The 24,403-nt window shown below is 40.2% G+C and overlaps 1 protein-coding gene across 1 annotated transcript in view; it reads right to left on the bottom strand.

Moving 5' to 3' along the window:
- Positions 1–14,440, bottom strand: part of SLC36A4 (solute carrier family 36 member 4) — a 63,257-nt gene extending 48,817 nt beyond the window's left edge. Inside the window, exon 1 of the mRNA XM_055320368.1 lies at positions 14,323–14,440. Within this exon, the coding sequence (XP_055176343.1) occupies positions 14,323–14,374 (52 nt within the window). The 5' untranslated portion in view covers positions 14,375–14,440. The remainder of the gene's footprint in view (positions 1–14,322) is intronic.
- Between the last annotated feature and the right edge of the window lie 9,963 nt (positions 14,441–24,403).

Here is a 24,403-nt window from a genome sequence, read left to right on the forward strand (position 1 = left end):
CTTTCTTTTATTCTCTCTCTTTCTTTTTAAAGATTTTATTTATCTTTTCATGGGAGGCACACAGAGAGAGGCAGAGACATAGGCAGAGAGAAAAGAAGGCTCTCTGTGGGGAACCTGACACGGGACTTGATCCCAGGACCTTGGGATCACGACCTGAGCCAGAGGCAGAGGCTTAACCATTGGGCCAGCCAGGTGCCCCTATTCTCTCATTTTTTAGTTGTGTTCTTTCTATTTTGGCAATATATATGATGCTTTATCCGCTGTTATTCCAACCATGTCTCCACCCATGTCTTAGACTTACACCTATAATTAGTATATTAAATGTTTGCTATCAGTCCTCTGCCAAAGTGTTCTCAGTCATCTCTTGGCTGGAGGAAGTTCATTCGCTTGGGGACCATGTACCATAATGACCTGCAGGACCTGATAAAATACAAATTGATGTACCTCACCCTGAAGCCTCTGATTCAGCAGTCCTGGGGTGGGCCTGAGAATATGCATTTCTAAGTCTTCAGGTAATTCTGATGTTGCTGGTCTGGGAACCACACTTTAAGAACCACTGCTCTAGTAGAGTCTTTAGGAAGGACTCATGGGGCACAGGATTCCTTAAGTTCTCACATGCTTTAAACTGTTTTTCTATAGCGTTGATATGAAGGACAGCTAGATAATAACACCTTTGACTCATACTCTCTATCCTTGAGTTTCTTGAAAATGCTGCTCCACTCTTGCCCTGCTTTATAAGCTACTCTTGAGAAGTTTGAGGGCAAATTAATTTTCTTAGCCATTACATATTTTGTCCTTTTTGCTTGAGATCCTGAGAAATTTCTCTTTGATTTTATCTAATGGTTTTACTATTATCTTCGGTTTAAGCATTCTGAGTCAATTTTCCCAGGGACACAGTGGGCTTTTTTGATATGTAGATTTAGGTTTTCTCTTATTTCTGGAAATTTTTCTTGGATTATAGCTTTGAATACTTCGTTAGTTCAAATATTTTGTTTTTCTCCTTTAGAGATTCCAATTATGTCAGATCTCCTCTGCTTGTCTTCCACTTCAGCCACTTTTTCTTTGACCCTTCTGATGTCTTTACCTCATTTAAATCTTCTTTGAAATTAAATGAGTCCACTAAATTTTTATTTCAATATGTTCTCCCTTAGACACTTTGTATTTATTATTATTTATGATTTTTCCTACTGTTAGGCATTTCATGCACAATTTGAACGTAGTGCCTTCTTTTGGCATATTGAAGTTCCCTTTAAGTAACAGATGATGCTGACTTACTGGGGTTACGGGAAAACATTGGTATATCTTTGGTTTTCTTTCATTTCTGCAGGATATTCAATTCCCTATTCACCTCCCACCCCCTACCTTCCTTCTTTCTCTTAACCTCCAGGTATCATAGGGACATCTCAAATGCTCATTTTATCTCTTTTTCCTCCAGAAGCTAAGCAAGGCTATTGTGCTTCTACACCTCCTAATCCCCCCTCCTCTTTTCCAGAGATTCTAAGGCTCTTCTTTAGAGAGGTCTTGCACTCTGAAATTTACTGTTTATTCTTCTGCTTATAGATAATTTGAGGTGTGTGGTATCTTGGTCTCCTACAAATGATAAAAGAATATCTTCAGTTTACTTGTGCTCCTTTTTTGAATCAACAGGTTTTGGGGTGAGGACATGTGGAGAGATTAGGATTTAGGTAGCTTCCACTGTCCCAGTGTTAACTGGAACTCATGACAACAATTTTTTATAAAAGTAAAGTTATGCTTTAAGATATTAGAAAATACTTCAGCTTTATAATACATAATTTTGTAATCAGGAAGTATGATTAGCTTTGTGCTTCTTTTTCAAGATTGTTTTGGGTATTTGGGGTCTTTTTAAATTAAAACAGTATGATATTGGCATAAAAAGAGATACATAGACCAATGAAATAGAATAGAGAGCCCAGAAATCAATCTATGTATATATGACCAACTTATCTTTGACAATGGTGCCAGGAATACACAATTGGGAAAAGTCTCTTCAACAAATAGTCCTAGGAAAACTGAATGTCCACATGCACAAGAATGAAAGTGGACCTTTATCTCATACCATACACAAAAATCAACTCTAAATGTATTAAAGACTTAAATATTTGAAAAAGCTTCAGACATTGGTTTTGGCAATGATTTATTTCATGGATATGACACCAAAGCACAGGCAACAAAAGCAAAACTAGGCAAGGGACTACACCAACTAAAAAGTTTTGCACAACAAAAGAAACAATCACCATAGTGAAAAGCCAACCTACAGAATGGGAGAGAATATTTGCAAACTATATATTTGATAAAGGATTAATTTCCAAAATATGTAAGAAACTCCTACAACTCAAGAACAAAAACACCTAGTAATCCAGTTAATAAATTGGCTAAAGATCTGAACACACACTTCTCCAAAAAGGTATACAAATGGCCAACAAGTTTATGAAAAGCTGTTCAATGTCACTAATCATGAAGGAAATGCAAATTAAAACCACAATAAAATAACACTCCATACCTGTTAGGGTGGCCATTATAAAAAAAAAAAAAGGCAACAAGTATTGGTGAGGATATGGCAAAATTGGAACCTGTATACAATTGGTGGGAATGAAAAATGTTATAGCTGTGAAGGAAAAGTTTGGAGATTCCTCAAAAAATTAAAAACAGAAGTACCAAATGACCCCAAAGTCTCACTTCTGAGTATTTACCCAAAAGTACTGAAATCAGGAACTTGAAGAGATGTTAGTAATCCCATGCTCATTTTAGTGCTATTCACAATAGCCAGCTTGTGTAAACAGCAAGCACTGACAGATAAATGGCTAAAATAGGATATATACACACAGTGGAATATCACTTAGCCTTAAAAAAAGAAATTCTGCAATATGCAACATGGATGAACCTTGAAGACATTAGGCTAATGAAATAGGTTATCCATAGAAGTTCAAATACCACATGATTCCACCTATACGAGGAATCTAAAATGATCAAACTCACAGAAGACTAGAATGGTGGTCGCCAGCAGGGAGGGAAAACAGGGAGCCACTAATCAACATGTATGAAATTTTAGTTATGCAAGATGAGTGAGTTCTAGAGATCTGACACACAACACTGTACCTATGGATGACAATACTGTATTGCACACTTCATATCTGTTAAGGGGATAGATCTCATGACAAGTGCTCACTACAATTTAAAAAGCAAGATATTGGAAAAAAAAGCATGAAAATGGTCTATTTTTAAGTCATTTAAATATTCTTTCTCTAGGGTAGCTGGGTGGCTTAGTTGGTTAAGCATCTGACTCTTCATTTTGGCTCTGGTCATGAGCTCAGGGTCGTGGGACTGAGCTTCATATCAGACTCTGTGCTCAGTGGTTAAGTCTACTTGAGATTCTCTATCTTCCTCTCCCTCTGCCCCTCCTCCCACTCACTCATGCACTCTCTAAATAAATCTTTTAAAAAATATATTCTTCCTCTAATAATGCTACTAGTATGTGTAGAGTAAAATCTAGTGACTTATCAAAAGTTCCAAATGCCTAGAGTCTAAATTAATGAGGGTTTTCTATAACTCAAATTCCCTAACTTTGCCTTTGGGTAGTTTTTCTAACCCTTTGATCTTTAGGGTATTCTCCACAGACTATTTTGTAGGATTTCCTAGTTTCTTTTTCTTTAGTATCAAAAGTGGCTCACCCTAAACCTGTGCACAGTGAATATTAAGTGTTTCTCAGTATTAGAGAGCTAATACTGGGATATCTACTAAATTACATTTATTCTGGTACCTATTACTATTATAAATTATGTTCATCTCTTGTTTGAACAGATTCTACATCCTTTTCTGTTATACTCTATACAAAGAAAATTGATACTTTATTTTATAAAACCACCGTATTAGTTTGCTAGGGCTGCCGTAACAAGGTCCAACAAAGTGGGTGGCTCAAACAATAGAAGTTATTATCTAACAGTTCTGGAGGCTAAAGTCCGAAATAAAGATGTTGTCATGGCTGGTTCCTTCTGAGGGCTAGGAAAGAAGGATCTATTCCTTGGCTTATCGATGGCTGTCTTCAAGTTCATAGGGTATTCTCCCTGTGTGAGTCTGTCTTCATTCTCCCTTATTATAAGGACACCAGTCATACTGGATTAGTGGCCCACCCTACCCCGTGTGGCCTTTTCTTAACTGATTCTATCTACAATGATCCTATTGCCAAGTAAGGTCACATAGGGACCAAAGGTTAGGACTTCAATTGATGAATTTAATCGATAACAATCATCATTATTTGTTATGTCACCTTTAAGCAGAAACGTGTTAATATTTTCATTCCAAAATTTATTCCATTGCCCTTGCTGACTCTTGAGTTCACCTGCATTTTTCTATTCATTCAGCTATTCAAATTGTCAATTATTTGAACTTTCTAATTTCTTTCTGCCAGAGGAGGTACAGTATGTTTTGTGCATTACTAAGTACAGTATTTAGGTTCTCCATAATGATAGTTATCACTACCAATATTTCAAAAACTGAACAATATGCTGATTTGAAGCATATCTCCCAAGAGATCACAGCAGCAATGGAAAGTCAGAAAAAAAAAAGTTTTCTCACAACTTAAAAAAATTTGAACTCTAAAGGATAAGTTTACTAATGGCATCATCAGATAATTTATTTTTAATATCTTTTAGTTAAACCTGAATATCTAGAAGTGTCAAAGTGATCTATAAGTATTAATTCTACTAGCTCTAAAATTCACAGAATCAAGTTTTTAAGATAGGTTTACAAGGTGCACTCAAATTCCCACCTAAAAGGGGCTCTATCTGGGCTCTAAGTTACTCAACAAATTGACACTGAGTAGAAACTGTCTTATTTAATTTTAACAGTGTGATATCTCATGGTTTAAACTTTTCCCTAGTTCTTAAATTCATTATTTCTCAATTTTATGTGGTCTAGGAAACATTAAATATGATGTACTGTGAAAAATAACTTCATATATTTCTTTGGTCAAAATCCATTTGTCTCACTCCGCACTATTAAAACCCTGATAAAAATTTAATAATTCTAGGAAGCTTCGTGAACTATAACAGTGAGATTAAAGGGCTAATTTTTTTAAAGTTGAAACTTTTTGAAATAAAAATTATTCTTAACAACGTTAGAAACTTAAGAAGTACACATTTATGAATGGTTTCGATTCAGCCATTGAAGCAATGTGACACATTATTAGCTAAATTCTAAGCTCATGCTTAAATGTATTTTTTAAAACTACACTTAAAAAAATAACTAAGACTTTCTCTGTGGTTTAGCCTATATTATTTAGGTAACATTACATACTAAGAAATATGTATTTGTTAAATAAGTAAACTGAGAGTAGGTGAAGAAATCAGGTTTTAGGGCTGATTATATATATATCTTAGCTTGAAGGATACAAAATAGTTACTGAATCTAAAGAAAACATTTGAAGACACCTAACTACAAATATCTAAAAAATTGATACATATCCAAGAAGTTGCATCTTTAAATGGTAAGAGCCCACTGAAGCCTGGATTTCTGAGGATGAGATTTATCAGTAAACAGAGTCAACCAGTCATTTATAACTTTTCGAAGCTCCAGTTAATACTTTTTTTTTAATGATTTTATTTATTTATTCATGAGAATACACAGAGAGGAGAGAGAGAGGGGGCAGAGACACAGGCAGAGGGAGAAGCAGGCTCCATGCAGGGAGCCTGACGTGGGACTCGATCCAGGGTCTCCAGGATCAGGCACTGGGCTGAAGGCGGCGCTAAACAGCTGAGCCACCCGGGCTGCCCTCCAGTTAATACTTAAATATAAAATGAGAAATTATGTTTTTGTTCTAAAGTCAGTCATGTAGTCAAGGAAATATTGTAGTATTATTTTCTTATATTTAACTCTAATTTTTCAGGAGATTTATTAGCATTGGCATCAGCCATGAGAATGAGTAGGACGTTCCACGCTTGAGAACATGCACCTCCTTGGTTATGTTTAGTTATTTAATGCATGTGTATATGGCAGATTAGCTGTAAAGCTTGAAAGGATTTTCTCAACTGCGCTAAAGAATCTGGACTTGATCTTATAAGCTGTGAAAAGCCAGAGAGAGAATTAAGGTTGAAATGATCAGTTCTGCATTTGAATCTATCCCCTCGGCAGCAGCGTTAAGGATCAATTGGAAAAGTAGTGGCATTAGAGTCAGAGAGACCAATTAGAACACAGTCCAGGCAAGAAACTGGTGAAAGCTTAAATTAATTTTGTTGCAGAGAAAAGAATGGCTATTTAGAGGACAGAAACAGTGAGACTCGTTGACCAAAGTGATGTGGAAGGTAAAGGAGCAGAGGATGCTTCCAAGGTGACTGTCTTGGAGAAAGGAGACACAGGGAGACAGCAGGGTGTAGTCCAGAGTCCTTGATCACAAACTTAAAAGCCTGGGAGGGTATCCAATCCTAACAGTACTAGGTCTGGGAATCTAAGCTAGTCTTGTGACTTCAGTTCTGACACAGGGAATGATTTCTATTCCCCTAGTGGCCTTTTTTCTCTTGCTCCTGGCCTTTACATATGCTGTTCCCTCCTGAATCATACTCTACTCACCCATTCCATCCTTCCCCTGCAACCCTATCTACTACCTGCTCATCCGTCAAGTCTCCCTTAGACACCACTTCTTCCCAGTAGCTTCCTTTACCCCCAGTTTGGCTTGTCTGCCTCCGGGTGTTCCCACAGCACCCTACAATCCTCCTGCAATACACTGTATTGTAATGGGCCATTCTATTTGTCTGCATTCTCCATGAAGTGACAGCAGTGATATCCAACTCATCTGCCAGCGTAGCCTCAATATTCGGAACAAGGTAGATGCTCAACAAATGAACAAATAAATATGTAAAAGAGATAGCAGAATGTTAAGGAGAAAATGTAAATTTAATTTTTAAGTCATGTAACCTGAAATTATACCCTGAATAAGCAGTTAGCAACAGGGTCTGGAAGTAAGGAGAAAATTTGGGGCTAAATATAAAGATTTGAGAATTACATCAGAATGTAAGTAATTAATAATTGGGATCAAAAGGTAGGATGTGAGGTCACTCAGAGCCGAAGACAGAAAAATGGGGATCCACTAACATTTTAAATTCAAGTAAAAAGTTGGTGAAAGAAACCAAAAAGGAATGATCAAAGCCTCCTGAGTTTGGTACAGCAGATATCTAAAATTGGAAACAAAAGATTAAAGTTGTCAAGAACTACCAGTCCTTCCTGGTGAGCAGTTCCTGGCTTAGGTTCAAGGATGCACCACTGACCGTGTTTTTCCATGGGCTATTTCACACTGTTGTGTCACTGGTTCCTCTGTGACCTCATCTCCTACTAATCTTCCCACTGTTTACTCTGAGTGTTCACTCCCACTCAGAGAGGTGGAGGCAGGGAGAATTAGTGTTCATCTTCTCTCCTCTCTCCTGCAACCATTCCATTGCAGGAAACCAGAGAGATGTGTACGTGGATGCAGTTAGTAGGATGTTCTGGACTGATGCTTGTGTACTCCTAAAATTCCTGCATTAAACCCCTAGCCTAAATAAACAAACAAACAAATGCCTAGCCTCCAATGGGATAGTGCTGGGAGGTAGTAGGGGCTCTGGCATACAATGAGGTTTAGATACAGTTGTGAGGGCAGACCCCTATGATGGGATTAGTGCCCTTATTAGGAGAGGACACTCTTTACCATGTGAGGACACAGCAAGAAGATGGCCATCTATAAACCAGAGAGGGCTCTCACCAGGAAGTGAATCAGCTGGCAATGGTTCTCAGACTTCCCCACTGTTAGAACCATGAGAAATAAATGTTTGTGGTTTAAGTCAGCCAACTTAAGGTATTTTGTTATAAAAGCCTGAGCTGAGTAAGACACAGGAGTTGTGTTTCTTTGCACAATAAATTCTGATGGCCTGTCTTTGGATCTACTAGAAGAGAGACTGGCAAGTACTAAGACAGCTTTGTGCACAGCAGCCCTACAGGCAGAGCACATGGCAGGAGCTATGCAGATGCCCGAGTCTCCCATGGATTTCTCAAATGCCTCTGTTAATGGACTGTTATGGCCTCTCACCAACATTTATCAACAGGAGACCCCATCACGAAAGGCCTTCTGATTGAATGTACTCGTACAAGAGGTTGCAATCTTTTTTCATTCAGTTTCACAAATATAACACCCAATATGTGTCAGGAATTGTTAGATACTGGGAATAAAGCAATTACTAAAACTAAAAAAAATTCTTGCCCTCATGGAGCTTGAGTTCTAGTAAAGGAAAAACATAATAAATAAGATAGAGAGTATGCTACTGGTAAATGCTAAGAAGGAAAATAGGGATTGCAGGGGACAGCCTGTAGTTTTAGTTAGCACAAAATTAGGCCCATTGAGAAAGAAGGATTTTAAAGAAGACCTGAAGGAGGAGAGTGGTGAATGTGGCTATCTGGGGGAACAGCAATGAGGCAGCAGGAACAGCAAAGGCGAAGACAAAAGACTGAGGATGTAGATAGCCTGGTGTACTTCAGACTGAAGGAGGCCAGGGTAACCAGAGAGGAGAGATGAAGGAGGAGATAGTAGGAGAGATTAAAAGTAACAGAGGACAGATGGTATACAGCTCTGCAGATCATTCTGAGTGATATGAGACCCACCTACAGCACTGTTGAACAACAGAAATGTAACGTGAGCCACAAATATAACTTTAATTTTTCTAATAGTTACAATTTTTTTAAAAAAGAAAAGCAACAGGTAAAACTAATTTAGTATCTTCTGCAACTCAATATATGCAAAATATTATCATTTCAAAATGCAATCAACATAAAAAATTATTAACAAGGTACTTTACATTCTATTTTTCATACTAAGTCTTAGAAATCCAGTGTGTATTTTACACTTACAGCATATTTTCATTTGGACAAACCACATTTCCAAAGCACATATGGCTAAAAACAACAAAGCAATAGAGGGCTTTCTGCAGAGGAGTGATATGATCTGATTCCTATTTTAACCAGGATTACTGTGGGCCTACCTTCTCAAGTGTAAAATGAGTAGTGACTTCTACCTAACAGGAGTGTTATGATAACGGAATGAGATAACATTTAGGAAGCACAGAGCCTAGTCCCTGGCATGTAAGTCATCAATAAATACTAGTTTTCTAGTATTTATAGTACTTATTTTATAGTTTATAAAATAGTATTATATAGTATTTATAGTACTTATATTTATAGTACTTATACTAGTATACTATTTATTAGTATTTATTATCTTCTCATTTCTCATTCTGCCCCTTCCTACACAATGATTATTGTTTATTTATTTTTTATTTGAGACAGAGAGAGCGCCAGTGAGCAGGCACAGGGTAGGCGGTGGGGGAGGGGCAGAGGGAGAGAGAATCTCAAGCAGAATGCACTCAGTGCAGAGCCTACCGATGGGCTCAATCCCACCACCCTGAGATCGCCACCTGAGCCAAAACCAAGAGTCAGATGCTTAACCAACAGAGCCTATCCAGGCACCCCACAATGACATACTAGAAGCAAATTATGCTGCATAGGATTCTAAATATAAATCTTTGACAAGAAATTAGTTAATATACTACCAACAATGAATAATTCAGAGCATTTATGAGCTACAAACTGTGCTATAATACTGAGTAGGCAAAATGTGTTATGCCAGCCAGGAGGAAATGGAGACTAGATGGAGAGACACCCAAAAACCTAACATGGTAAAGGCTTTAACAAAGTTAAGAAGGTGGGGAATAAAATCAGAACACTGATGCAACATAATTAAAAGTTACACTATTAAGCAATGGATATCAAACTACCTAAACACAGTTATTTGTTTACAAATGGAAAAATTATAGATGAATAAGAAACACTAGCTTCGTTCAGTATTATACACCATGCATGATATACCATACATACTAATGTGTATGGTGATATACATACATACTAATGTGTATTTATTTACAATGGTAAATAAAACTAAAACATTCTTAAACTAGGCAATACTTGTATCATCTCTTACACTGCCAATTGTCTCAACTTCAATCTCCCAACCTAAAATCAACTTAAATTTCTAGTTGTAGTTAGAATGAAAGAAAATCACATTAATTTAGCAATATGTCTTGAAATCTTAAAAACGCTTACTTTTTCACTTCATAATTCCACTTCTGACAAGCTAGTATGTAGAAAAAAAAAAGGATTTCTGCACAAAGATGTTGACTGAAACATTATTTATGTTGAAAATTTGGAAACAACCTAAATGCGTAACAATCAGGAAATTGCTAAATTAACTACTGGACCTCCACTTTACAAAACATGCTGACATTAAATTATGGTTTTGAAGTCTTGAGTAAAACAAGGAAAAGTATATCATGCTGAGTGTGAAAAAGCTGGATAATCACAGTATGAATTCAATGATGTTTTAAAAAGTTAATTTAAAATGCAAGCAAGGAAATACATAAAAAATGGGAATAAGGGGCACCTGGGTGGCTCAGGGGGTTAAGTGCCTGATTCTTGATTTCAGTTCAGGTCATGATCTCAGGGTGGTGAGAGCAAGCCCTGAGCCCAACTCCACGCTTGGTGCAGAGCCTTCTTGAGATTCTCTCCCTCTCCTTCTGCTCCTCCCCCTGCTTGCTCATTCTCTCTCTCTAAAACAAATATATATTTTTAAAATGGGAATAAGTTAACAAAGATAGGGTTGTGCAATGGGATCTTAAATACCTTTTACTGTCTTTCTCTGGAAAATGCAAAAAAGAAAAAGAAACTAATAAGCTTGCATTACTTTTATAAAAGCAAAATAAAGGAAATCACTTATATTTTGACAATGGACAAACTAAGTAAAAATAATTTCTTTTTTTGATATAACATAATGTAGCTGTCTAAATCTACAAATGATTATGTAAGATGGAAACAGTAACTATCTTATTCATTTATTCATGTCTGAAGTGGTAAAGATATGCACAGCAAGAAACCTTCCAGAGGTCTGTACTGCCTATGAAAATGAAGTGTAGATCTTAAGTTATACACATGGCTATTTATATAGTTTAAGGAAACCTGTATCTTTACATCTCTATTGGTGCCTTTTTCATAGACATCCAATTTTTAAAAGTCTTCTTAAAGTTAAATAATATTTGGTCATTGTAGAAAACCAGAATATATATAACTAAGCAACATTTTTGAAATTAAAATTACCTCACCACCCAAAAATAGACGCTGGTGATACTTTAGAATATATACAATACACTCACTCCTGTGTGAGTTCAGTCCCATGGCTTTAAATACTACCTACATGCCGATGGCTTCCAAATTTCTATCTCTAGAACAGACCTCTTGCTAACTCTGGAAATAAATCTAATTGCCTACTCAACATCTGTTTGAGTATCCTCACAACGTGGCAGCTGCCTTCTCCCAAAGTGAGTTATCCACAAAAGAGAGAGCAAGGCACAGTATCTTTTAGGATCTGGCTTCGAAGTCACCCGCCATCACTTCCACCATACTCTATCCATTAGAAGCAAGTTATCAAATCCAATCCACACTCCAAAGGAAGAAAATCGAGCTCTTCTTCTTGAAGAGACAGCATCAAAAAAATCTGTAGACATTCTATAAAACCACCATAACATCCAAATTGATGGCAACTTCATCCTTCTAGATACTCAGGTCCTTGGAGACATCTTTGTTTCCTGGTTTACTCTCAACCCTTATCCATTCTGTTAGGAAATCATACTGGTTCAACTTTCAAGTATATCCAGAGTCTAACTACTTCTCTCCACTCACATTGCTACAACCATACTCCTGTGAGGAACATGTACCTCTCTTTTCTGCATTTCAGAAATACCCTTCTGCTTCTACTTCTGCCCCTTGCAGTCTATTCTTCACACAGCAGCCCGTGTAATCCTTTTAGAAAGTCAGTCAGATCATGTCACTTCTGTGTTGAATCCCTAACTGGCTCCCTATTCTCCCAGAATAGAAGCCAAAGCACTACATGACCTCCAAGATCTTCTATGACCTGGCCTCATTGCAACCTTGATCATTCTGCTTCAGCCACCTTAGCCTCCTTGCCATTTGTCTTTTTTTTTTTTTTTAATTTTTTTTTATTTATTTATGATAGTTACACACACACACACACAGAGAGAGAGGCAGAGACATAGGCAGAGGGAGAAGCAGGCTCCATGCACCGGGAGCCTGATGTGGGATTCGATCCCGGGTCTCCAGGATCGCGCCCTGGGCCAAAGGCAGGCGCCAAACCGCTGCGCCACCCAGGGATCCCCCATTTGTCTTTAATCTAGCTGTTCTTTCTACCTGGAATGGTCTTTCGCCAGATATACACTTCACTAAATCTCTCGTGTCTTCCAAGTCTTTACGCAAATCTCTTCAATATGATCCATCCTGACCATTTTATAAAATACTAGAACTGTCCAGCCCCCACCCTGACTTCTGATTTCTTTTACTCTGCTGGTTTTTTTCCATAGCATTTTTTGGCCTAACATGCTATCTAAATAACAGATTGGGGCCTCCTCTTACAAGCCCCACAAGAACAGGAGTCTTGATCTGTGTTGTTCACAGATGTATCCCAAAGCGCCTAAAACAGTGTCTGGCACACGGGAGAAGCTTAATGTTTATGTGTTGAATGAACAGACATAACTTTAAAAAAAATAATTTGGAATCTTTTTTCAGTTAATAAAAATGTATATGGCAAACATCTTCCCATACGACTTTGAATGGCTATTAAGTACAAGACTATATGGCTATATCGCAATTCACCTAAACAATTTCTTTTAACTGGACGTTTAGATAGTTGCCAGATTTTTCTCAACTACAAATAAATAACATGGTGAACACCTCTTGAGATAAGTATTTGTTATATAACTCATTTCCTTGGGAAATTTTCTACAAGTAAAATTGATGGGTGAAAGGATATGTGCATTTTTAAGAATAAATACATTATATTGCTCTTACCAGCAACACATAAGAATGCACAGCTCCCCACATCCTAAGATGTGTTATTAGGGAATTTGAAAGTCAGATACCCCTGACTTCATTTCTGGGTTCTGCCATTAATCAACTTAGAATTACTGAGTCTATAAAATGAGGATAATAATAATGATCTACCTTACCCAATCGTTTTAAGGATTAAAGGAAACAATGCATAAGTACAGCAATTAGCGCGCTGCTTGACACACAGTAAACAAATAATTAAATGCCAGGTTTATTTCTACCATCATTACGACTTGAAAGAAACTACCTGCAAAGTGCCCTGCCCATTATTAGAGGAACGCCAACATTTTAGTTACTATAATGAAGTGCTGCTTTAAAGCTCAACTTTAAATTTTTTTTAGTTTTTTTATTTATTTATGATAGTCACACAGAGAGAGAGAGAGAGAGAGAGAGAGAGAGAGAGAGAGAGAGCAGAGACACAGGCAGAGGGAGAAGCAGGCTCCATGCACCGGGAGCCCGATGTGGGACTCGATCCAGGGTCTCCAGGATCGCGCCCTGGGCCAAAGGCAGGCGCCAAACCGCTGCGCCACCCAGGGATCCCTAAAGCTCAACTTTAAAAAAAAAAAATCTTCATTTAATCTTTCAGCATCGAATTAAAAATATTCCTAAATATAATGCGTATAGCGGGCGGGGCGAGCGACCCGCAAGGACAGTCCACCCCGACCCCAGCCTTGCTTTTGTTTTCCTTCCGACAGCTCGAAGCCGAAGCCGCAGACGCCGTTTTGCATTCCCCGTCCGCAGGGGGACAAGGGGCAGAGGAAGCAGGAAAACAGAGTTGGGCCGTGAGGCAGCCGCAGGTCGGTCTCGCCGGGTCCGCAGTCCCGGGGGGCGGGTGGCTCGGGGTCGGGGTCGGGGTCGGGCTCGGGGTCGGGCGGGGATGCCCGGGACCCGGCGGGCTGCGGCGTGCGACGAGCCCCGCGGAGGAAGCGGTGGACGGGGCGGGGCGCGGCGGGGCGGGGCGGGGCGCGGCTCCCTCCCTCCGACTGTGGACCCCGCGCACCCCGCCCCGACACGCGCGCACGCGCCCCCGCCCGCCGCCCGCCGCCCGCCGGAGGCCCCGCGCCCGCGCCCGCCGCCCGGCTCGGCCCCGTCCCGGCTGGGCCCCGTCCCGGCTCGGCCGCTCCGCTGGGCCTTCCATTCAAAGCCGTGCCCGCGCCGCCACCCCGAGGGCCCCGGCCAGGAACGCGGCGGCCCCGCGCCAGCCTCGCGCCAGCCCCGCGCCAGCCCCGCGCCCCCGGGCCCGCCCGCCTCCCCGCCTCGGCCGCGGCGCCCGACCCCGAGCCCGAGCCCGACCCGCCGCGCCCCGCGGCCCAGTCCCCGCGCTGCTGCCGCACCCACCGAGCTCCTCGCGCCCCGCCGCCTCGGCCGCCGCCGGCGCCGCCGCTTCCATCCCTCGGGGGGCTCCAGGACGCCGCCGCCCCGAGCGCGCTCCCCCGCCGCTGCGTGGCCCGCGACAGGCGGAGGCCTCCCCGGGCGCGCGGGACCCACGCCCAGCGCCCGCCCCCCGTCGCCCGCCCCCCCGCCCCCCGCCTCCCGCCGCCCGCCCCGGGCACCCCACCCGCGCGCTCGGGAGCATGCGCAGTGCCGCGGCCCGCGCCGCCTCGCCGCGGGGCTCGCGGGGCGCTGGGGCAGCGGCGCGCGGAGCGAGCCCCGAGGGGGGACCGGCGGGCCCGCGGAGGAGGGCGGGATAACCGCGGGCAAGGGGGCGTTGCAGGTCCCGGGGTAGGTAGGGGCTGAGAGCCGGCGGCGCCGCGGGCCCGCAGCTCCCCCGGAGGACCTCAGCGGTGACCGCGAGCTGCAATTTGCCGCGGCGTCTGTTTGCGAGACTTCAGCGCTCTGCGGGGCTCCCGGGAGGCAGCGGAGTAGGATCGTCCCGGACCGTGCCGGAGGCCTGACTCCTCCTTGGTCAGGGTAGCCACCTTCCTCGGCCTCCTCTAGAGATGCAGGATGCACTCGACTTCAGGTTTTGATTTGATCAAATAGCTTCACTTCAAGGGTTTTTCAGTGCTCTCCAAAGATATTGGATATTGGCCTCAGGGCTGAAAGAAAATTAAGGTTGAGAATAATTATACTGATGTGGTGTCAAATATTCTTATGCACTATACATAATTCTGATGAAAATGAAAATCCTGTGAGATAATTCCTTTTTTTTTATTAAGATTTTATTTACTTTTTCATGAGAGACACACAGAGAGAGGCAGAGATACAGGCAGAGGGAGAAGCAGGCTCCCCGATGTGGGACTCAATCCCTGGACCCTAGGATCACGCCCTGAGCCGAAGGCAGATGCTCAACCACTCAGCCACCCAGGCGTCCCCTGTGAGATAATTCTAATATTTATATCCATTTTACAGGTAAGGGAACTAAGGCACACAAAGCTAAGTAACTTGCCCAAGGACACTGAACTAATAAATGGCAAAGATGGAATTCTATCTGCAGCCAGAGCTAGGGCTCTCAACCAATATACAAAGCTGTCCTCTTCAGTGTGTACCAATTAAGATTTGATGAATCAATAAATGAAGCAAGCTTTGGGGTTGAAGGGAAAATACTTTCTTTTTGAAAATGCTTTCATTTATTTTTCATTTCATAGTGCTTTGAAGTCGGGACACTAGACAACACTTTTTCTATTGGTCTGTTCCATTGCAGTGGGGTCTTTTTAGGAAAGTCTTTTTTTTTTTTTTTTGAGGAGGGGGGTCTCATTTCTAGGACCAGTGATAAAACTACATGATGATGGTATTAAATATTTAAGATTCTGAGATTAAAAAGGTCACAGTTACATATTATCTACATTTTTCTTCCTGTTGCATCTTTTGTAGGTTTTACTAGTGATGATGATAATTTGCTAAAACCGTTTGTTTTCCCTCACATCAACCCCGATCACTCACACATATACACATGCAAACCCCAAAGAAAGATTTGATTTGAAATGTCCCTGAGAAGTAACAAAGATGTAGGAGAGATAGAGATGAATCCTATTCTAGATCATAGCTAAAGGGATATCCCCTAATCTGCATTTCTGGACTACTGGGTTAGAGATGAGTGGGAAAGCAAACAGGCATCAGACAGGTAATTGTCCATGAAACCACACATTGTAATGAGAATACTTGGGACACTGTTGTAACAGAGCATTATTATTTGAGTGCTAAAAGGGATCAAAAGCCATTGTCCTCTAATCTCAGCATCAGGAAAGCAGATCTGGTAGTGTGGAGGGGAAAAAAAAAAGCCTGACCTATAATACAGGCCTGGGCTTCTTTGGAGAAGCCTGAGCCACCACAGGCAGCTAGACTCAGTGTCTTTGCACAGTGATATGAAGACAAGCCAAATGATAGGGATAATCATAAGATTCAAGAAAATTATGGTTTTGGGGCACCTAAGCGGTTTAGCGTCTGCCTTTGGCTCAGGTCATGATCCCGGGGCCCTGGGATGGAAGTCCTACATCAGGCTCCCCGCAGGGAGCCTGCTTCTCCCTCTGCCTATGTCTCTGTGTGTCTCTCATGAGTAAATAAATAAAATCTGTTTTTTAAAAAAAAAAAATTGGTTTTCATATACCACTACTTGAGAAGATACTTACTGTCACTTCTGCTCCAGATATTATAAATTGGAAGGGGTTATGGGGAAAAGCTGTATCGGAATAGAAACATAAAGAATGTAACCATTTGAATGGCAACCCTGGAGATTCCTTTCTTTCTTTTCCTCACTTTAACTTCCTGGATTATATCCCAATTATTTCCTCCTGTTCATATCTCTGTTATAAATCTTCTCCCCTTGTGTTATAATTACTTGAGTCTCTCGCTATACTGTGAACCCCTGTAGGACAGAAACCATATCTTTGTTTGTATCTTTGTTTCAGTAGGCCCTAGAAGAGTGCCGTGCATGTTCTACTCACTCAAGAATAGGTGTTGAAAGTTGTTGACTATTGCTTCACAGGTACATAAAAGAAAATACTTAGAAATATTTAATGTATCCAAACACATTTATGGAACACTTTCCATGTGCCAGGGACTATGCTAGATGCAGGGGCTATGGTAGCAAACAATGTTAGTATAGTCTCTGCCATCATGGACTTCAAAGTCTAGCACAGGAGAGTGTAAACAAAAAGAACTAAACAAAATACTAATGGCATAATTACATTGTTGGTGAAGAAAATAAGGTGTTATTGAGGAATCTATTTTAGATTGGGTAGGCAGGACAGTCTTCTCTGAGAATATTTAAGATGACACCTCAAGATAGAAGGAGTTGGGTGGGAGTATGTAGGGAGAAGAGCAGTTCAGGCAGTGAGAACAGTTTTCCCCATATTATAGATGGAGAAATGGTATGTTTTTGACATGCTGATTTATACCAGGGAACATCTAGATAGTGGTGTCTCTTATACAGTAATTGGATTTGTAAACCTCTTCATGTGTAAAATAACTTTACCAACTTCACGGGTTGTTGTGAAGATTCAATGGGACAAAGTATAGAAATATTAATACATTGTCTAGTTCATAGAAAGCATCAAATAAACAGGGCATATCCGTTCGGAAGGTTTTGCTATGATTGAAAGAGAGGTCAACTCAAACTAGCTTAAGCCAAAGGAGAATTTAATGAGGATATTGAGATCCCCAGGACAGAGATGTGACTTCGCTCAGGAACAGCAGATCCTGATGCCTCTGAGACTCTAACTCCTTCTCCACTAATTGCCTTTCTGTGTGTATCTGCTTGTGCATCTGTGCTAGTTTTTGCTACAAAATCCCTCTGGTTCTCAGGTTCACATGGCAGGAAGCATGGTTCCTAAGAACTGTGAATTTCTATATCTTATGGTTTAGGTGTCCAGAAAAATACTGGTCTCTTTTTCTTGGTTTTAATTTAAAACTTTCCCAGAGAAAAACTGCGATTGAATTACCTTGGCTCAGGTCCCTATCCCAGACTAGTTTAAAATAAGAGGTGGAGAAAGTCATATATCATGGTAGGTACTGATGGAACCATGACTGTGGAAAGGGGAATAGTTTTCAAAAGGAGAAGGGAGAGCAGACCAAACCCTAGGTGTCCACCCTACTTTGATTCCCCTCTATGTAAAATATTACTCATCATGTATCTTCAGGCTGTTTTACTTTGTTATGTTTCAGTGGATATGGAGACAAGCCTCTCACCATCTTTTTAAAAAATCTGCTTAAATGTGACTTCTCCATTCTGTTAATGAACTGAGGAAACATGACATAAACATTAATAAACATAAAACAAGAATAGAATGCCATAGAAAGGTGTTTAGGGAACAGAAAGCAGAACAAAGAAGCAAAGGAAAGGAAAATAGAAAAAATAAGAAAATTACAGGATCCATCCAGCAGATCTAAGATCTTAATTCCGAAATTTAAGGGCTAAGAGAGATAAGGGGAAAAAACCAAAGTAATAGTACAACAGAAATTCTCAGAGTTGAAGGACATTTGTTTTCAGAATAGAAGGATCCACTGAATGACCAATACAACATGAAAACAGACCTGTGTCAGGACATACCATTATAAAATTTTAGAACACTGAGAATAAAAGGAATATCCTAAAATCTTCCTGAAATTAAAAAAAAATAAAAGGGAGGGGGCTCACATTCAATTTGATACTGAAATTCAGTAGCAACATCAGAGGCTAGAGGATAATGGAGCATTGCATTACAACTTCTGAAGGAAAACATGTCCAACTTAGAATTCTGTATCTAGCCAAATTGTCAATCAAGTAAAAGGGTAAAATAAACATATTTTAAGATACATGGGAGCTCAAAAGAACTTTATATAAGCTCTATACAAAAAGTTTTGTTTACTTCTCATACTCCTTTTCTCAGAAAGTGGTAGAAGCTGGGGCACCTAGGTGGCTCAGTCAGTTAAGCATCTGTCTTCAGCTCAGGTCATGATCCCAAGGTCCTGGGATCAAGTCCTTTATTGGGTTCCCTGCTCAGTAGAAAATCTTCTTCTCCCTCTCCCCCCACTTGTGCTCATGTTCTCTCTCTCTTGCTCACTCTCTCTCTCAAATAAATAATATCTTTTTTAAAAATAAAAGTAAGCAGTAGAGGAATGCTCTATCGAAATTAAGGAGTAAACCTAGAAATAAGGATTCTTGGGATCCAAAAACCAGGGATTTAACATAGGAGAGAGAAGTCCCAAGAGGATCCCAAAAAGAAGTTCCAGTATCACACTTGTGCAGATGGCCAAGGAGAACAATTAGTTAAAATTGGAGCAGGAAGACAGAAGTTACCAGGAAGGGATACTCCATAAATAGAACATTATTAAAAGAAAAAATTTATTAAAAGAAATATAGGTATAGTCCATGCACCGTTTTCCTTGGCAATGAATAATACACGCAACTATAATACTAAAAAAATTAAATATGACTATAACAGAGAATGTGTTACAGTTCTGTTTGAAGATGTGGCTGGAGCAGAGAGAAATGCTCTGTAAGAAGTGATGCAAAAGACTAAATTGTCACCATCATATTTGTGAGAACATAGTTTCTAAAACTGAAAAATTAATAGTTCTATAAGTATATTATTTAGAAATATGGAGGTAAGTACCAAATGAAACTACCAAAAAAGGTTCAAAGTGATTGATTGCCTCTTGAAACAGGGGCCAGAACTTGGTTTTTTGTTATGTCTTATTTGATTCTTTAAGTTCACAATAAAAATAAACACTAAATTAAAAAAAAAAAAAAAAGCAGGGATCCCTGGGTGGCTCAGCAGTTTAGCGTCTGCCTTTGGCCCAGGCCCTGATCCTGGAGACCTGGGATCAAGGTCCACGTCAGGTTCCCAGTATGGAGCCTGCTTCTCCTTCTGCCTGTGTCTCTGCCTCTGTGTGTGTGTGTGTGTGTGTGTGTGTCTCATGAATAAATAAATAAAATCTTAAAAAAAAAAGAAAGAAAAAGAAAAAGCCATGGTCCCTGCTAGTTACTAATTTTGATTAAGTCAAGAATCCCAAAAGTCATACATAATGTGAAGTTTATTAATTCAATATGCCTATGTTTTCCCCATGTGTAGTTGGATTGTTTTGTTTTAAGATTTTATTCATTTATTTGAGAAAGAGAGAAAGAACAAAGGGGAGAAGCAGAGGGAGAGGGACAAGCAGACTCTGTGCTTAGCTCAGAGCCCAACTCAGGGCTGGATCCCATGACACTGAGATCATGACCTGAGCTGAAATCAAGAGTCAGATGCTTAACCAACTGAGCCACCCAGGCACCCCTCTGTGTAGTTGTTTTTAATGCCAACCAACCCTATGACTAGAGAGACAACAGTATCAGAACTTAAAGTTTTAATGACTGGGAAAGACTGTGAATAAAGCAGACTTTCTAAAAAGTCCTTTGAAGTTTCATAGTCAAAATAAGAGGGAACCTTACTGTAAATGGATTCCTGACCCATAAGAAGTAGGCTTAAAATATATTAATTTATCCAAATACTACTCTATCCCTCTTTAAAATTATTTATGTGCAAAATTTCATCACCAATTATAAATTGTCTTTTTTTTTCATTTGAATTAGGAAAAGCTAAATTCTCCACACAATGTGACATTTATTAAAAGCATTGACTTGAAATGCTATTTGTTTCACTGACTGACCTGAGGAAGGTTCTCTAGAGAAGTGTGACACTCCAGAGAAAAAGGAAGTTAAATTGAAGAACTAGTTGACAGAATTACATTTATTCCCAGACTTAACACACTTAATGTTTTCTTTTTCCTCAGTAATTTGGAGCAAAACTGTTAAACTTGTACTTGCAACATGTACAACTGAGCATACAAACAATATTATTGGAAAAATCCTCTAGAGGATAAGCAGACTGAAACATATTTATAAAATGTTTAGAAATTTTATACTTATAAAGCTTTGAACATTTCTAAAAAGCTCTGGAATGATCTGCTACCCAACCCCCAAAGATGGAACTAGAATTTAAAATGTGTTCTGTATAGTCATTCCTTTATTGCAGTAATTACAATTACTATCTATTGTCAGGCAAAATACTATTTACGTGATAATATTTTCTAGTTGTCTCCCATTTTACCCTCCAGATCTACTTTCTTTTCTTTTCCTTTTTTCTCTGGGCTCTGTAAAACTACCCTGTACAGAATGCTTCAATGGACTTCTAGAGCTCTGGCCTCTAGGTAGGTGTGTTGGTTGAAGGTAGTGGAAGGAGATCAGAAGAGGTCAAGCTGCTGAGAAGTTCACTCCTGTGGTGCCCTCCTTACTGCATCACTACAAGTTGGCTGCATCCCTCTATGAAAGCCACAGTTTCCGTGGGGCAGCCCTCCTTAGGGTTCCTCCAAACACTCCTTCCAATTGCTTGTACACGCCTAGAGGCAGGAATACTTCTCCCCACTGCCTGCTCATCCCTGTTCATTTTCCTAAAAACCTGCCCATCTCATTGGAAAATAGTTCCCCCACCTGGCCCCCCTCAATTAACAATTTGTGTGAGTGTGTGTGCCATTTCCTAGATAGACCCTTATAATGCACATACGTGATGTCATTTATTTCTCTAAAAAAATAAAACAATTTCAAGTAGTGTTTTCATTTTACAAATGAAGAAATCTAGATTGAGAGAAGTTAAGTGGTTGCTAAAGATCCAACTACACTGCCTCCAGAAACATTTATTTAGGCAATGAGAAATCACATTCCCATCCCAGAAAGTTTTCCAATCTTAGAGTCCTAGAAACTTTCATGACCACATCAATAACTTTTGTGATGGATGATTATTTATACAGGCCAATAATTGATAGGAGAACAGAAGTTACTGAAGCAGCTATTGCCCTGATTTTGGCCAAACACAAAGCCCTCTGACCATAAACATAAAGCATGCCAAATGAAGAGGTATGAGGGTGCCAACAGAGAGGCCCCTGTCATATGTTACCTCACCTTCCATAGCCATCTATCATCTCCAGCCCCCTCCCCCTTCTTTAGGGCCAATTGTGAACAGAAGTTTCTATAATCCTTCTCCCCCTCATCTTCTCTTCCATGGCCAGTCCCAGGAGAACCCTACTAAGGGTATACTGTCCTAGGGCTGTGCCATCAGACCTATAAATTATCTGGGAAAAATTGTCCACCGAGGCTCCATTTTTCTGCCATTTGGCAGTGAGGCAGGGATGAGGGTTAAAAACAGAGTAAAATGGTAAGAGCAGAATTAGTTTAGTTCAGATTAGTCCCCTTAATGAGATTCTTGTTCTTCACCTTTTCTTATTAGTCATACAGAAAAGGAAAGGAGATAAGAATTTTCACATCAGAGTTAATTTTGTTAAAAGTACTAAGAGTATAATGACTATAATAGCAAGAAAACCAACTTTCATTGAGTCAATCCCCATGCTAAGTGTGATTCAGAATTATCTTATTTCTCCTGCACAACAGCCCTGTGAGGTAGGTGTTATATTATTTTATTTTTAAAAAAGATTTTTAAATTTTATTTATTTGAGAGACAGAGAGAGACAGAGAGAGAGAGAGCACAAGCAGTAGGGAGGGGCAGAGGGAGAGGGAGAAGCCTACTCCTCGCTGAGCAGGGAGCCTAGGGTCATGACCTGAGTCAAAGGCAGATGCTTAATCAACTGAGCCACCCAGGAGCACCTACTTCAATTTTTAGTTGAGAAAACAAACTTAGATAGACTAAGCAACCTGCCCAAAATCCAACAGCTGGTAGTTAACTTCATTTATGACTCTTGGATATATGCTCTATACCACTCTGCCTCACAATCTTTTGACCTAAGCTCCTGAGCTAGCAGGTTGTGGGTGCCATTGCAGACTACTGACCACTGGTTGGTGGTGTGATTTAGTCATTAGAGCATTGCACGTGTCTGCCTATCCATTCTTATATAGCTAATCAGAGATTAGGAAAATCATCATGAAATCAGGCAGTTGAGCCTATTGGACCTTAATTCTGACATAAATGTCACTACCAACAAGTTTAACACTGTCCTTTGAAAATATTACTCTTTGAAGGGTGATAGAAAAAGTGACTTATGGCTAGTGCTAAGAATAAGAAGTACACAGTATTTTCCCACACGTTATTTGTTCCTCTTGTTATTTAACATCAATGGTGAAAAGGTTTTAAACCTTGTGCTTAAATAAATCCCAAGTGTACTTCTACAATCTCAAAAGAAAAAGGTCCTTCCAAAAATTCACTTCTTTCCATTGAAGTACTACGTATTGGTGATACATTAACCTACATGGAAATTATTCTTCTTGATTTGTCTTCTAATGAAACTATTGTCACGCTGAGTATAAAGCCTAGTTTTCTCAGGACACTAAGTATTCATGATCCTCACATGTAAGTTTAACTTGATAAGTCCTCTTTGTTTCAGGCTTTTAACATCAAGGTTGGTTTGAGATTTAATCCGACGGGCTGTATCTGGTAGCTTTTGTATAGCCTACTTTTCATCACAGTTGAAAGAGAGTGTGAAAGACTTACTTATGGTTAGTAGGTCACCCGAGACACATGTCATACATAAGAAATCTTAGAATTCCTACTACCTGGAACACTTTCCATGGTGATTTGAGGAACTTGCTCACAACTAAATGACACTGTTGAGTGATACCAGCCATGTTGGGGAGGAATAGAACCATTTCTCATTAAGGAAATTTGCCTAAGAGATGCCAGTCCCCAGTGGGCTTTGTTAGAGAAAATAAACACTAGCCATATAACCTGCTCTCTGGTAATAAACAGGAGTGACGTGGAAGTTAGAATGTTCCACTCAGAAGTTCCAGCTAGAGGACTGCACTCTAGCTCATGTGCTCAGAAGTTATTAAGACAACAAGTTCTTGGAAAAAGGTACCATTTTAAAAAGAAAATGTCACCAACCTGTTTCATTTAAGGCCAGGCAGGGAGACAGTCACATGATTCTCTGTTTATATGGTACTGTTCTTATCAATTTTGTTTTTTTTCAGTCATAATAACACATAATTGCTCATTAATCTTTCAAGAAAACATCTAAGCGTGTTGACTTTATTTTGTCAATAGAGTGCATCTTTTTTTTTATGATAGTCACATCAAAGAGAGAGAGAGAGAGAAAGAGAGAGAGAGAGAGAGATAGGCAGAGACACAGGCAGAGGGAGAAGCAGGCTCCATGCACCGGGAGCCCGACGTGGGATTCGATCCCGGGTCTCCAGGATCGCGCCCTGGGCCAAAGGCAGGTGCCAAACCGCTGCGCCACCCAGGGATCCCCAGAGTGCATCCTTTTTATAATAATTTAGATCATTGGTTGACTACTTAAAAATGGGCTATTACATTAAGTTAGAGAAGTGAGAGATTGACCAAGGAAGAATTCACTTTACATAATATAAATGGTCCCTGGGACGCCTGGGTGGCTCAGCGGTTAAGTGTCTGCCTTCGGCTCAGGACATGATCCTAGAGCCCCAGGATTGAGTCCCACATCAGGTCCCTGCATGGAGCCTGCTTCTCCTTCTGCCTGTGTCTCTGCCTCTCTCTCTCTCTCT

Source organism: Nyctereutes procyonoides, unplaced genomic scaffold, assembly GCF_905146905.1.
Source record: "Nyctereutes procyonoides isolate TBG_1078 unplaced genomic scaffold, NYPRO_anot_genome, whole genome shotgun sequence".
Classification (NCBI taxonomy): Eukaryota; Metazoa; Chordata; class Mammalia; order Carnivora; family Canidae; genus Nyctereutes; species Nyctereutes procyonoides.